Source organism: Syngnathus acus, chromosome 6 (genome assembly GCF_901709675.1).
Source record: "Syngnathus acus chromosome 6, fSynAcu1.2, whole genome shotgun sequence".
Lineage (NCBI taxonomy): Eukaryota > Metazoa > Chordata > Actinopteri > Syngnathiformes > Syngnathidae > Syngnathus > Syngnathus acus.
The window spans coordinates 9,903,774-9,919,693 of NC_051092.1; the positions used below are offsets into that span (position 1 = coordinate 9,903,774).

Sequence of the window (15,920 nt, forward strand, 5' to 3'; positions counted from 1 at the left end):
AAGCGATAGTCTGGCCCTCTATGCCCTAGTTCGAAGGGGTTTGAAAGGGAGTTGATCTGGCAGGGAGTTTCTGTGGAGGGAGGGGGTAAGGTACAAACAGGGGCGTGGAGGGCTTTGCTGGACTGACTGTGGGGATGGGTGAGGGGGCTAAGAAAGGTTCCATTCATGACTGGTGCCATCTCTGACTCCCCAAGGGACTTGGTCTTATCAATGACCAAGCCAGCTGGGAGGATGTAAGCATGCAGTCTCTCGCTCTGTTTTTTTCATGCACTCTATGTTTTTTTAGTCCCATGCCTTGAACTCCAAACTCTAAGGATTTGTCAAGGCACATTGTAATCCAAAGAAAGATCCAGACAGACCAAAGGTCTGCACAAGGTCTGTTCTTTATGTCTTATATTTCTGCACCACCAAGAGCCATCCCAATGAAAGGTACATTGTGATGCAATCGGGATATGAATTTAACGGGTCATCAATGTCAGCTAAATGTCGATTTTTTTTTTTTTTTTGTCAGCTATTTTATCCAAGCACTTCAGTATTGGACTTGCCAGGTGAAAAGAGAACTGCCAGACAATATAGTGTTGGCTTAGACAAGGCTTCACATTCACCAATGCTTCATTATTTGTTACTTTAAAACTCATGAAGTACCAGAAGTCGGGTTCAATTTGTTGTTTGGCACCAAGTACTAGCAGTCCCAACTATATCACACAGACGCCCCATGAATTATTAACTACTAGTGGTGCTATTAAAACGAGGAACAATGATGTCTGTTGTTTCTAGTGCAAGCTCTCCATCAGTAGGTGTGATGGCAACATTGCATGGGCAGATGTCGATGTAGTTTGATTTTACGAGCAACAATGTCACTCTTTTTTTCCCCCTGCTCATTCCCTCAATCTCTGTGGTTTGCTGAACTAGAGGAGATTCCGGGCTCATGCAGTGTAGCCATTCGAACGGTCTAAGCAATGCATTAGAGCATAACCTAGGAAGGTTCTGGCTAAAATGGGCCCAAGCATAACGTCAACCTTGCACATTTTGCCAGCGCACACAAGTGCAGAGTTTTTGTAGCCTTGAAGCTCTACCACACACACAGTACGTGCATGGAAGCATTTCACTGAAGCTTAAACTCTAATCACTTCCTAATGTTCCATTTATTTATGGGAGCTAGCTTCAGTGGCTTTGACGTCAAACATAATACCACATATGTCACACAGCAGCTCAATTGCTACTGAGAGTTTGCATGCATCCCCCTAAATTCAGTTACCTACAGCAGTCTTTGTCCAAAATGGGGTTGTGAGTGAAAGACATGATGCCATGAAACAACTACAGATCCATAAAGTTATATGTGCACTGCCATCCAGCACAGTCAGTCACACAATGGCTGGCTTTCCACTCTAATGTGACATTATGGATTAATCATGCTTCTGTCTATCTCAGTTTGAACAAGCCTTACTGCTGGTCTCACCTGCTTGTAGCCCCTTTTATGCCTCTGCGGATGCTCTCATTGATGTCTCTGGGCCTTTTGTGTGTTCAGGTGTCTGTAGCTTTGTGAAATGGTGTTACACTTGCTCGCTGGACCTTTTTTGCTCGAGTACCTGCTTTACTGCTGCCCTGGTAACGAGGCTCTTTTAATTCCCCTTTTGCCAGTATTGCCTGTTTTTGTTTTTCCTGTTGTCTGGTTTATATACCTAATAAAATGACAAATGTACGAATTGAAAATATTTGGGGTTAAGTAATTTTGCAGCAAATTTGAATAATGGTGCTTTAAATGTGTAGTTTTTAATTGAATTTGCTTATGTTGTCGATTTATTTATTATGTTGGTGTAGATGTACACTACCTTAAACCAATGTCATTTAGCAAGGGCAGCTATCATTGGAAATCTAGATTGACTTTGGATCACATTCCCATGCATGCCTCTGAAGTCTAGTAACATTCCCTCCAATTGTTTTAATGGTCTTTGTTTCCATGGTTATCAAAAGTAACGAATATCAAGAATATTTAAACTGTCAAAACTGATAAATGGGACAAGAAATGTAACACAAACACACACACAACTGGAGTTTTGAAACAGTTCAGGACTACTGTGCATTATGACTCCACTTTGGTCTATTTATCTCTTCTACTGATCTTTGTGCACCACTTTATGTCTGTATTGGGAAAAGCCCATGCATTTGAGACATTGACACAAACATATTCAAACACTAATGGAGCCAACTAAAAGATGGAGATAATGTCAGTGAATGCACGAGAGAATATTAAAGTTGGGTGCACACTGGAAAAGTGGTTAGAATTTAAGCCTGACACTCAGAAGGTCTTGGTTTGATTCTCTTTTGGAACATCTTTGTTGAGAATTTGCATTTATTCCGGGTTGTCGATTAATTGTGGATAATTGTCTTGTTTCTCTTCCTATTGCCTGGCCAGTATTTAGACGATTGTTTCTACAAAAGACTAAACAATACATACTTATAATTTAAAAGATACCCTTTTTTCCTGATTATAACGTGTAGTTTTGTCTAAAGATGAGGCTCTTAATTTGTATTTTGGGAAATACTGTACTGGACAGCTCCCTTTTCTTGGTCTCAATTTTTACGATGTGTACTTGGCGTCTCTTGACAAGCTCGCATTAAGTGTGAAAATAAGCTCTTTGCATGGCTGGCGCTCCTGTCACACGTGTGTCTCTGAGACACAGCTCATATTTTTGTCAATAACACGAGTTCTATTATGGGAGCACCAATTCTATCTAATGTGATCACACGTAATATAATGAGAAAAAGGTGAAGAGGAAACTGTTATTTTGATGTCTGTCTAAATGAATGTTTACTCTTCTTCACACAGAGCGCCAGAAATCATCCTGGGCCTGCCGTTCTGTGAGGCGATAGACATGTGGTCCCTGGGCTGTGTGATTGCTGAGCTCTTCTTGGGATGGCCGCTGTATCCCGGCGCCTCAGAGTACGATCAGGTACAGATAGACCGATGAGAGATTTTTTTTTTAGGGATGATACCAATTATTAGTTATCAAAGAGGGCGATGATTGATATTTGGAGCAGAAAGTATTGCTGTTATAATTTTCAAAAATACCAACTCTAACTCTTGAAGGTGGAGTCAATTCAAAATAGAGTAAAGAGTTCTATGCGGTCCCACTAAACACAGTATTCTGATTCATATTTTCTTTCTGGTATACGAATTAAGCAGCAGAATGCAGCTGTTTGTACATCTGTTTGTATCCATCACGGGGGGGGGTGGGCATTCTGCTCCCTGCTGCATACTAAAAATGACAGGTTTTACGAATTTGGTTATGCGAAGTGGGCAAGCTAAGCCGTGATTGGTTGTTGCCTGAGCAACTATGACGTGATGTCATTTTGAGTCAACAGCAAGTGGCAAAATGGCCACACTCATGAGATGAATAAAAATGTATTTTGATGCTTAATTCCTATTCAACAAATACAGCAGAACACCGGTACCAAATTTAGACTTGTGAAGCTGCAAATAACAAGAACAAGTCAAATAATGTTGTTGCTGTTTTTTTTTTTTTTTAATAATGACTTCCACTTGAACTTTGTCTTTAAGCATATATTTATTGAACACTTTTTTAGAAATTTTCTGTTTTTTTTAATCTTCTTAAAACATTTCTTAATATTGTTGTTTTATAATTCTAACAAAAAATATAAATAAATAAAAAATGACGGAAGCTCATCAGCATATCTCAAAAAGTTAAATAAAAGTTTAAACAATAGCTTCCTATAATTTTCTACAATAAATGAGATTTTTCCTAATTCAAAATAACTGAAATGGTAAACTTACACTTTGTTCAAAAAAGGTTTCCAAGGTCAGCAGCATCTTATAAAATTAACTGAGTATTTAAAAACACAGGAAGTTAACACAAAAAAATTGAAACGTTAACACATTTTAAATTAATCTCGTATGGGTTATCAGATTTTCTTAACAAGGTGCTGATAATCCACCCGGCTAATAATTGGACCATCACCACGACCAGGTATTGGGGCCTCAGTTGGCTTTACATGCTTGGATGTTGCACACACTTCAGAAGCATTCATACATTCATGCTTGTCAATGGTTTTTTTTTTTTTTTTTTTGTGGCTTTCCTCAATCCGCACAACAGCCCCTTATGATTCTTGCACGCCCCCCTGTTTATAGGAACATATGCCACAGTGCCACTTGTCCAATTAGTGGGCCTCTGTGCTCCAGAGCGAGACATTGCTGAATTCCCTCAATCAGAATTAACGGCAAGACCGTGACAGAGTTTTGCTTCAATGCCAAACTTGCCAGATTTAACGCGAGCTAGGCAGAATGTCTCATTGGTAAATCATTTCTACTTTGGAATTGTTCATCGGATCCTTTGAATATTTCCTCAACTGCTCCGTATTTGTCCTCAAACAACAGAAAAAACATCCCCCTTGAAATCTTTTCTTTTTTCTTCTATCTTGAAGATCCGGTACATCTCACAGACTCAGGGTCTGCCTGCAGAGTATCTGTTGAGCGCAGGGACAAAGACCACCAGGTTCTTCAACAGAGACCCCGACTCCACCTATCCTCTGTGGAGACTTAAGGTAAACCCAAATTCACCTGAAATCATGAACAAAGTCCTTTCACAGACCGGTCTCAAGGATGTCTCTTTCTCACTGAAGTAATACTTCACAATGTGTTCATTCATTTTGTTTTTCAGACCAAGTTCTGGGAAAATAAGTTATGTAGAACTAACTAGCCATGAGGTTAAACAGAGGTGTTTAAATTTCATTCTGGTACATGAAAGTTTTTTTTCACACTCCCCCCTCCAGATTGAACTATTCAATTCTTAACCCAATTATTATTATCTGTTTTATCTACCAGAGATTTATTATTTAATGTGTCTGATAATATAAACAGCATGTTACGGTTGTGGTTAAAAGAAACATAACGACTGCCTGAACTTTAGCCTGTCGATCATCATGTGGAAAAAGTAACTGATTAGCTTTAATGTGAACTCACGTGTCTTTCCCAAGAACAGGCGTGTTGATGTATTTGTATGTATTCAATCTGAACAGTCTTTTGCTTGTATGTTACAGATACAGTAATTACTTCATCTACCTATGTACCAGTTTTGTGGATATATCCATTTGACATTTCCTCAAAAGGAAATAAATATGTTTTTCTTTATCTTTATTTTGAATGGCATGATTTACAAAAGAGATTATAATTGTTCAACTCGATATTTCAAGAATGTTTTTACTGTATTACCAGATGCAACACATGCACTTATAAACATTCAGCGCAAACTTGAATGCAAGCAACCTGCATGAGTTGTTGAGTCATCCCTATGGCCTTCTGTATGTACATATATGACTAATTCTGTATATTGGCTCCTAGATTTGCATTTGTTTCCCCACCAATCGTAGGACTGTTAGATAAGTTTGTATGTGACCCCAGGGTTGCTCAGTGGGCAAGCTGTGTCCTGCTGTACATCAGCAACGAGAGGCTATAATGAGTCACATATAAATAGTGCAGGTCTAAAGGGGAAGCATGTTGAGGGTTTGAGAGGAACATCTGCTTTATGTCTCCCACAGACTCCTGAGGACCACGAGGGAGAAACAGGGATCAAGTCCAAAGAGGCGCGCAAGTACATCTTCAACTGCTTGGATGATATGGCTCAGGTATGTGGTTGCAATACCACAGAGCACAACTTGTAACACACATGACAGCCAAAAATAATAATAATAATGATAATGATATATTGTGCATTTACAAATACCTCACTTGAGTAATGTTTTTTTTTCCGTCACATTTCTAAGACTTTGATTCAGTTCATCTTGCCACAAAAAAAAGCAAACTTAGCTGGTTTGGATTTTCCCCACAACTAAGTGATATCCCGTGGATTTTCTGTAACGTGTTTGAAATCCTGATCCAAATGGATTGGCGACGCTAAAGAGGGAAATGGAAAAATGTAGGAAACTTCTTTATTTATGCTGTTACTAAAATCCCCCAGGTCTTCGGAACAGGAAGTGACTTGCAATATATTAGTGCCATTTAACCTGTTAATATATACTGTCCCTTTGCCTTACGAATCCCAGTGAACGATGATGGGAAACTTCACATGTCTCCATGACATTTTGAAAGGACATGCCTGACACTGAGATGATAGTATTTGTTTGCTCTCGCTCAGCCAAATGCTGCTTCTGCTACCAGATACAACAAAGGGAATGGAAAGTTACAATATTTTTCCCAGGCCCCTTTGTGTCTGTGTGTCTCTCTGTCTGTCTGTCTCTCTCTCTCTGTTTCTCTCTTCTCTCGCTCTCTCTCTGTCTGTCTGTCTCTCTCTCTCTCCACAAGTCCTGTCTGATCACTATGCTGCTTGATTCTGCCCCTGATAACGACAAAGCTGGTGAGCTATTTGCTTTGAAATATGCTCATCTTGATGCACAAGCAGCTGCGGCCTCTAGAAGCTGTCCATGTGGGTACATGCAGGTACATAAATGAAGGGGACAATTATGGCTGTCCAGTTGGGCCCATGGCGGCTCTGAGTCCTGTCTCGAATAACACGCTCTCTAGTACAAGATTTTATCACTGTCCGGGTTTGTTAAATTCACAGTTGCCATGCAAACACGACCACGTAGCTCAATGAAGGCAACCTGCACGGGTGTTGATACCCCCCCCCCCCCGGCTCATCTCTGTGTCCTACGCTACGAACTCGGTCACCCGTTTTCCTCTCACTGTTGTAGCCCCACTCATCTTACTATGAAAACACAGAGGAGATAAAATTGAACATGCGTAATGTGGGAAAAACCTGCCTGCTTTGCAGCATCTCACGATATCCTCCCCGTATAAACAAGTCAGTATTGTGGACATCTGTCCCTGCGTATATAATGGATGATATAGCTCAAGGTCCTGAACGACAAGAGGGCTGCAGATGCCAGGAAGATAATGAACCTCCATGTGTTTGTGGGAAATGTGGTGAGGAATTAGTCCCATGTATCTAACTTGAGTCAATCTGAGACCATCGAAAGGAAATGAACTGATATAGATAGGGCGGAACTCCCATCGCACTCAGGGCGCCCATGCTTCAAAATCTCTTCAGTTGTTGTTTTCTACAAGTTACAACAGAAATAGTGTAGCTGAAATAGAGCACTGCCTTGAATTATTTCATGACTGTTTTTGTCAACTAGTGTAGGGTTGAAGGGCTGCTAAAATAGTCACTTCAATAGTCAGGTTAAAGTCTAGAATAATATTAAATAAATATGCCTGGTGCTATAATTTGTGGTTGTTTCTAACCATGATTTTGAGTTTGAAAGTATTATTGCAATGGTGTAGAACTTGTCACGATTTCCTTCTTCCGTACCTAAAGTATGATCCTTGTACTTTTTCACAACAATGCAAATAACGTACAGTGAAGTGCCTTTTACCTGTGCAGCTGAGGTGGTATCGATTCACATTACTGCTCCCCAACTCACTCCTCTTCTTCATGTATTCAGTAATGTAACATTCAATAATGTGCATTACTGCTCATTTGCAACTACGTAGCAACCGCCACAACTTTTATAACTCTCATACGTAGTTGCAACTAATTCACATATATGATAAAAAAATTAAAAAAACGGCAAAGCTTTGCCTTTCTTATACGCACTCTCTTTGCTCTGGTTGCTTCTGTTATTGTCATCACTCTTTGACAAATTTAGTCAAGCTTGCGAGCCACATACAGGTCAGCATACAAGGGGGCACGCTTCGCCGCGCATCTCCTTGGGTGTTGTGCAGCCCATCTGCCAGCCCTGTCTTCACTCCTGAGTGGCATGTCAGTGCTCCATGAGACACAGATGTGCCTCCGTTCAACAGATGTTCACACGCAAGGCCAACATTTCTCCTCCTTGTGGCCATCTTGGCCATATTTGTAACTTGATTCAAAATAGACTCTGCACATCTCATTATGAGGCACTAAAACAGTATTGTTTTGTGAGCTAATTAAATGATTATCTTATTGAATAATATATATTGTGGTTAAATAGATGGGTTTTAAAATGAAATTTCACATGGTCAATGCTCAGTTTAATATTATTAATCAGCTCTGCATGTGGACCTTTCCCAAAGTTACAGACAACACAATCATCCCTCACCTCATTCCGCAGATTACTCCTTTATCACTACAGAGAGGTGTGGTCTCATATGCTGAATAACATGTATGGGGGAAAAAATTGCATCAGATTTGCGGTGGTGACTGGCAGCACATCTGATAGCCCCTGAAGCAGGCCTGCAGATAAGCGCTTGTTGTGTTATGAAATCAGACCTGTTCCTCTGCATGTCACAGTAAACAAGACTGCCTGTCTGCTCCCAGTGTCCTCACACTGCCTGACAATCTCGTTGGCTTTAACAAAGAGCAGCTATATCATGACCTTGGCACTTGTTTAAACACAGGGAATGAGGCACGGCAAGTCCAATCTTTTCCGTGTTGTTTAGTGTGCTTGTTGGCAGGGTGCAAAAGATTTGGAATAAAATAATTACCTCGCTAATGAGGTTATGTTTTCATTGACATGACTTCATCTATTTGTTTGTTTTTATATGTAATGGGAACGGTTCCATCAAAGTGGAGTGAGAAATAATCATAAAATGTGTCATTCCTTTACCGGCTCTCACCCTCTAAGTGAGACCGCAATAGACCTACCTGTGTTTCTGAACAAGATAAGTGGCAGAGAATGGATGGCGCGTTCAGCAGTATGTTAATTAAACGTCAACACAAAAGGGAAAAAAACATGTTTGGATGCTTCTGTGACACCTCATCAGATCAGTTCTTCATCTTGCTGTGCTTATGGTGGCTCCTATCAACTAAAAAAAAAAAGGTCTGGGTTTATCTAGCTACACACATTCTGATCCAAGGGACAAGAAGAAGATTTTGCCGAGGACAAACATTCATGTGTTTGAAGATCAGAGTAAAATGTCCATTGACTTGAAATTCCAGGTGAGCTTGCGTCTCGTCATGGAACTAGCAGATCTAATTAGTTGGACAAAATGATCAGTTTTCCGCTCAGTGAAAACAACTTGTTCTGGCTGATTTGTGGCTCCAGGTGCAAGACACAAGACCCACCAGTTCCCCGCTTGTTAAATCAATGCATGTTTTCCATGTTGCTTTGCATGTGAGCAGGAACAAGCTGCTTGGCTGCTATAGCATTCAGACCCAACTTTAGCTGCAAGGTTTAAATGCAGATTGAGTGTGATGCTTTTCAACACTTTTAGTTTTACTTTGTTGCGTCAGCTTTTTTTCACAGAATGGTCTCCTTTGTAGAGGACACCCCACACACACACACACTAATCAAACTTTACATTTTCATTTTCTTTTTTCTTCCGCATTAATTTTATCACAACTCGAGAATGAATATACTGTGGCACTACAAATTGCAGCGCAACTATTTATAATGTCACAACGCCTGATGACACCTGAACTGATGAGGGTGCAGATTTTTGCAAGTATTTTTCCACTATGGGAAAAATATAAGGGGGGGTTATCTTCTGTTTGCAAAGAAACATGACAGAAACCTCCCACATATAATCAATCATGCATGCTTGACTGTGCCATTATTTGCTGCCTGCAGGTGAACATGACGTCAGATCTGGAAGGGAGCGACTTGCTGGCAGAGAAAGCCGACAGGAGGGAATTCATCGATTTGTTAACCAAGATGCTCACCATCGACGCAGACAAAAGAATCACAGCTATTGAAACACTCAACCACCCTTTTGTTACAATGTCGCATCTTCTCGATTTCCCGCACAGCACTCAGTACGAGCTCTTCTTGTTTCTATTTACCTAATCACATTCTTGAATGGCGTAATGGCAGCTGCCAATCACAAAACGATGCTCATTCCCTCCGTGTCTCTGTCACTTTGTAGTGTGAAATCATGCTTCCAGAATATGGAGATCTGTAAGCGGCGTGTCAACATGTACGACACGGTCAATCAGAGCAAGACGCCCTTCATCGCCCATGTGGCACCCAGCACCTCCACCAACCTCACCATGACCTTCAACAACCAGCTCAACACTGTGCACAGCCAGGTGATACTCAACGCCTTATTTGTCCTTTGTCTGTCACACGACAACGACAAGTACTTTATGTCGCGGCAATGTGTTTGAGGAATACTCTATTGTAAATAAGCATATTGTAAATACAGTGGTGAAAATCCACCGGCACTCATGTGCATGCTGTCACATAGCAATTGGTTTCCTCAGTTGGCCAGTGAAGTCCATGTTTTAGCCCCAGGGCTCCCCCTACTGTTTTCAAATAGAACATTCTTTTGGACCACTATTTAGGATGATTACGGATTGAGGGCCATTAACTTGTTTTGTATTTTTACCTCACGGTTACTTAATTAGAAGCTAAATAGGGCATGGGAATGTAAACACTACCAAAACCACCAGTCCATGTATTACTTTATCATTTTTGCATGTGTAGATGCAATGCATACAACATCTAAGTAGCATTCGTGTCTACACAAACACGACAAAAATTCTTGATTACCTATCCAGTGATCTGGAGTTGCAATAGATTCAAGATTTTTTTTTTTATTCGCCATGTTCAATAGTATTGACTGAGATGCTGTTATTAGTATTCCAAGTTACATATGCAAATGGTTTTGAAGCTGTCATTTAAAGCCAAACATGGTGATGGTGCTCAAGACCAGCTGTTTGCCTCTTATTTCCCGTGTGTGTGCACATTTTCTGGCCTACGATCCTGCCTTTCTGCTTGTATATCTGTCTAGCTGCATTTCTGTCTGCCGCCAGGTCCTACGGGATTGTCACAAAGTGCTGATTGCACACATGACAAGGCCTGCTTCCTGCTTATCTTGCATTCTGAAGCTTTAAGGCCTAAAGAATCCCTTTACCCCGGGCTTCGTCTCCTTTCCTCCTCTCTCGTTCCTGTCCTCCTCGATCTTCTTTACTTCCCTCCATTTCCCTGGATTGATCTTGCGGCTTCCGTTTGGGCCTGGAATCACAGCTGCTGACTTTTGACTTCATCAGGCTTTAAATTCTAAATCCGAAATCTCTTTAGCCAATGATTTTGATGATATTTTTATTTTCAATTAGATCCAAGGATCTTGCTCACACTGCGTAGGACGCAACGCCGACCCTGTTTTTGATTTAATTTACACAGATTAACCGGTCTTTAATTGTCTTGATCTTACAAAGGGATGATTAATTTGCAAAGCAGAACATCTTTGCCTTGCATTTAGTCGCTTCTTTCACAGGTTTATGATGAATGTCACAGTGCCATATTGATTTTGCTCCTTCCCCTTGTATTCATCAAGCACACTCAAGAGACCAAATGAAACATGAAAATGCTGGCTATGTATTTCTCTTCACCCATAGAATGCATGGATAATGGAAAGGCGAACACTTGATGGATGGAACTCAAATATTGTACACAAACTGAGCAAAAATTGCCCCGATTATTTGTTTGATTCTGGGATGTGTCCAGGGATGTATAGAATTCCACATGTCTTATTTATGGTCAAGATTGGCTGGATAAGAGGAAGAAGATTACATAACTGATGAATGGCTGTTGGAGGTGGAAACATGACTCTTGTCAGCCATATTGATTTGTAGCCCGCGACAAATTTCCTAGCAGCTCATTCTAGATACTCATTGTCATTTGGGATCTTTTTTAAACAGACATTCGAATCAATGGAATTCAACATTTGTCATGCATAATGTTGCATTGTTTAAAAGAAACATGCAGCATGTAAAGGGGCGGTCTACTTATTTGATTGTGTAGTTTACTTATAGCTGAACTACTGTTGCGCATCACACTATTCTGGTCTGAGAAAAAAAATGAAAACGTTTATTCATCACTATATTGATTGAGTTTAAACACTACGTGGTGCTCCAATTATGCCGAATGAGTTTCCTATTTTGTGCATTAATTGCCTGTCATTATTCCATCAAAATACATTTAAAGTCCCAGTCTGAATTGTTTCTGTTGGTTTCCATCAATGCCTAGCAATTCAACTTCTACTGAAGGTGTGATTGTGCCTCCATTTCTTTATTGTTTTTCCCACCTTTAAGCAATTCCACTTGCTATTCCCATGAATGTCACCCTCTCATTTTTTTTTTTTTCATTTTGATCCCATCATTCCTTTAGGCCACCAACCTGGTTCCCTCCTCCACCAACAATTCCACCCTTTCCTTTGCGAGTCCTGATGTCTCCATACTAAATTACCAATCTGCACTCTATCAGCCCTCCGCTGCCTCTTTGGCAGCCGTGGCCCAAAGGAGCATGCCCCTCCAGACGGGGGCTCCTCAGCTCTGCGCTGCCCGGCCTGATCCCTTCCAGCAGGCGCTCATCGTCTGTCCTCCTGGCTTCCAAGGTAAAAGAGGCTGTAGCCATCAGAATGCGAGGCATTTGGAGATCCTAAGACAAAACACCACACTTTTGCAATGTGGTTGTTATGTGAAATCTGGAAAGTTAAAGCGGCCACTTAAAAGTAGCAATTAATTTTGGACTCCTCCTATTTTTTTTTTAACTAGTAAAATTTGTGCCGTTTTGATCAGCTTTTGTGTTCTCCCATGTGTGAAGATGGGCCCTTTTTGGCATGTTTGCTTAGTTTGCTCCTATCAACAACTACCCCATGATAAGTTGAAAGCTAAGGCAAGAAATTCATTTGCACCCTCAAAGTTGCTCCCACAAACAATTTTGCTTTAAAGGACTTTTATTTATCATTTGATTTACGTTCTGTAAAATATTTGTCCGTAATTAAAAACACAATTTTTGCCTTATGACATGAGTTGCTAAATGTACACATTTATATTACAATTTGTTGACATCCTGTTTGTTTTCTGCTCCTTCACAGGACTGCAGGCATCGCCTTCCAAGCACAACAGTTACTCCATGCGGATGGAGAATGCTGTTCCCATAGTGACGCAGGCCCCTGCCCCCCAGCCTCTGCAGATCCAACCAGGCCTCCTTACTCAGGTACAAAGGCATTCAATTTTAAATTATACTAATATACACTATGTGGGCAGAAGTGGGCCATTCCACCTCCAGAAGGCTAAAATAGACGATAATAAAAAGTTACTGTTACATTATTCCTGCACTTCTGGGAAGACTTTTGCAAGTTTTTTTCTTTTTTCCAATTATTCTGAAAAACATGAAATTAGAAGTCAGTGATTTTGGGCCTCACGGCGGTCAGATCTTGTTTTAGTTCATCCCGTAGGGTGATTGAAAAGGCTGAACAAGAAATCATTGACACCAAACTTCTTCAACGGTGCGTCCGTGGACCTTTTTCATGCCATAATATCTTAATATTGTTTGTCCTTACAGTGTAAATTTAATAATTGAACTGCTTGACAGTTGCTGATATTTTCAAAGAAAAGAATACCAGCATACAGTTTTGGAAGCTGTCACTAAAATAAAAATACTATGGATAGAGGCTAGAAATGTTGATGGCCTGGTATTTAGCTTAAAGCATTTTTGTGCATCAGTTTCTCCCTCGCTCTTGATTTCCCTCACTTGCTGGAGCTGATTACTTTTACCTGTCATAGGAAGTACTGCTAAGAATGAATTTGAAATGTTCACTCACTTTCATCACCACTGCAACTTTTTCCCTACGGAAACTTCCGGTAGGGCTTTAAATATCTCTGAGAATCTTGGGAGTTTGAAGCACTCCCTTATCTCCAGTTAATCATGCAATAGACAGGCATACAGGCGGCAATGCCCTTGAGTGTGTGTGTGTGTGCGTGCGTGCGTGCGTGCGTATGTGAATATGTGTGTGTGTGAGCATGCCTGTGTTTCTATGGTGCCTTAATCTGTCAGATACCAAATGGTGATTAGCTCCAGGGTTGCTTTCGAATGAGCCGCTCTGAATTAGAGGCCTCAGAGGACCTTAAGAGGTCAGGGGAAGCTTGAATCAAAAGACCAGAAAATTTATAGATTCACCAAATTCTTGAATACATAATGAATTTTCTATGGGGAAACTAAAAAGGCACTTAATTTAAATTACATTTATTGGTCCTTCAACTGTTGATTCTCGCGCTGCTTGTTTGCACCTACTTCATACTCTGTCTATATAAATAAAGGCACAAGGTAGTCGTTAGCATAAGCAGATGGTTTATATGGGCTCACATGCAGTACACTTAATAACTGCCGGTATGTGTGTATTCCTGCGTTTATTGCTTTACTGTGGGAGGTCTTGCTGGCTTGGTTTGATTGGTGCTGGCTTGCTTTCTCCCCACCCGTGCCTCAGCCCACACCTCAATGTGACCACCCCCTTGCCCACTGTGCTCATCTCTTAGAGTTTATGCCCCAACATTCAAGGGTGTGCACCGAGATGGCCCCAAAGCAGTGAAGCAGGAAGACTAACAAAACCTTTATCTAGTGTAGGAATGCAGAAAATGTGGAAACAATCAGGGAGTGAGAGCTGTGGCTTACAGAGCCCCGAGGTGACAAAAGGGTTTTTACCCGGGGAGTGTTTGTCTGAGGTGGGAGGCAGCGGGCTGCTGATAGTGCCGGTGGGCTGTGTGAGCAAAAAAAAAAAGAAAAAAAAGTTTTCTTAACTGGGTTACCGTTTCAGGGCAGACAGACTGGTTACACAACATAGACGCCTGGTGAGAAAGGCATGTAGAGAGCCAGGAGTGGGAGGAGAGTAAGAGGAGGAGGAGTAGCAGATGGATGGATCTATTAGCTTGTCATAATGGCATGTTGGTAAATGGTCTAAGACATAAAAACGCCGGAATGTTCCATCAGAAATGACTGAGGAGGAATAAGCCCTCTGCATCCTCAGACTTTGACATATGTAGGAAACATCCTCAGCCAAATGAATCCAAAATAAATAGATGAGGTTAAGGGTTATCATTTAAAAAACACTATATATTGTGTCATGTGTGTAAATTAGCTGCTCTCCTACTTTCTCTTTTCTGAGTCTTCCTTTCACGTTGTTTAAATGTGCCTGCACTTGTAAATAGATGTGCAAGTGGTATTAAATGAACAATTCATCTACCCCGACATCCAAGTACTAATCAATAGAACTGCATTAAACTATTAGTATGTAGTACGGAGTATCACGCTCACGTAGGCAGACACGCAGGCACGCATACACACATCCACACACAACAGCTGTTTCTCTTTTCCTTTATGGATGCAAAATACAAATCTCAATTCCAGTTGGGACAGTGTTGTGTAAAATGTAAAGAAACAGAGTTATCTAATTAAGAAATCCTTTTTGATATAAATTGAATCAAATACACTGCAAAGACAAGATATTTAATGTTGAAACTCATAATATTTTCCCCCCAAACATTGATGCACACATTTTCAATTGGAGACATGAGAACGTTAAATGTTTTATATTTGTTGTGTGTTCAATTAAATTCACGTCGACTAAGGTTTTGCAAGTCATTGTGTTATTCACATTTTACACACTGTGTTTGTAGATGCTTTCACCATCTAAAAACTAAACTCTCAACTAAAGTATCTTCTATCCCAGGTGGATGCACATACACACACCAAGACCACAAGCAAACGTTCTTTATAAAGTCCTGGTCTTACCTCTTGAGGCCAATTTTGTTGCTTTACCATCACTGGGATTCTTTGATTTATCACACCCTTAAAACTAATCATCCAAATATATCATGTATTCATGTTTCTTTATCAGCTTTTCTCAATCGATGCACGTGTCTTCCTTTATTGTCTTTTTAATCTCCTCTTTCCATTTGACCCCCCTTTTGTTTTCACTCCCTATTGTGTCTCTTCCTACCTCAGCAGGCTTGGCCCAGCGGCACCCAGCAGATCCTGCTGCCTCCAGCCTGGCAGCAGCTCACTCACACCTCAGTTCAGCACGCCGCCGTCATTCCCGACTCAATGAGCAGCACACAGCCTCTCACCAACTGGAGGTAAACAATATCAATGCCTCACTAAATTTTGAATTTTTCATAAATACACTAAAAATGTGCAAATGTTCT

General features: G+C 40.7%; 1 protein-coding gene across 5 annotated transcripts in view; it reads left to right on the forward strand.

The window, feature by feature from the left end:
* Positions 1–15,920, forward strand: part of hipk2 (homeodomain interacting protein kinase 2) — a 61,446-nt gene that overhangs the window by 36,888 nt on the left and 8,638 nt on the right. For 2 of the 5 annotated variants that reach the window (XM_037253243.1, XM_037253239.1), the window contains exons 3-10: positions 2,831–2,954; positions 4,444–4,563; positions 5,557–5,643; positions 9,565–9,749; positions 9,860–10,022; positions 12,106–12,331; positions 12,815–12,936; positions 15,721–15,851. In XM_037253243.1, coding sequence (XP_037109138.1) covers positions 2,831–2,954; positions 4,444–4,563; positions 5,557–5,643; positions 9,565–9,749; positions 9,860–10,022; positions 12,106–12,331; positions 12,815–12,936; positions 15,721–15,851 — 1,158 coding nt within the window. The remainder of the gene's footprint in view (positions 1–2,830; positions 2,955–4,443; positions 4,564–5,556; positions 5,644–9,564; positions 9,750–9,859; positions 10,023–12,105; positions 12,332–12,814; positions 12,937–15,720; positions 15,852–15,920) is intronic. The other 3 variants (XM_037253240.1, XM_037253241.1, XM_037253242.1) reach the window with 3 other exon arrangements.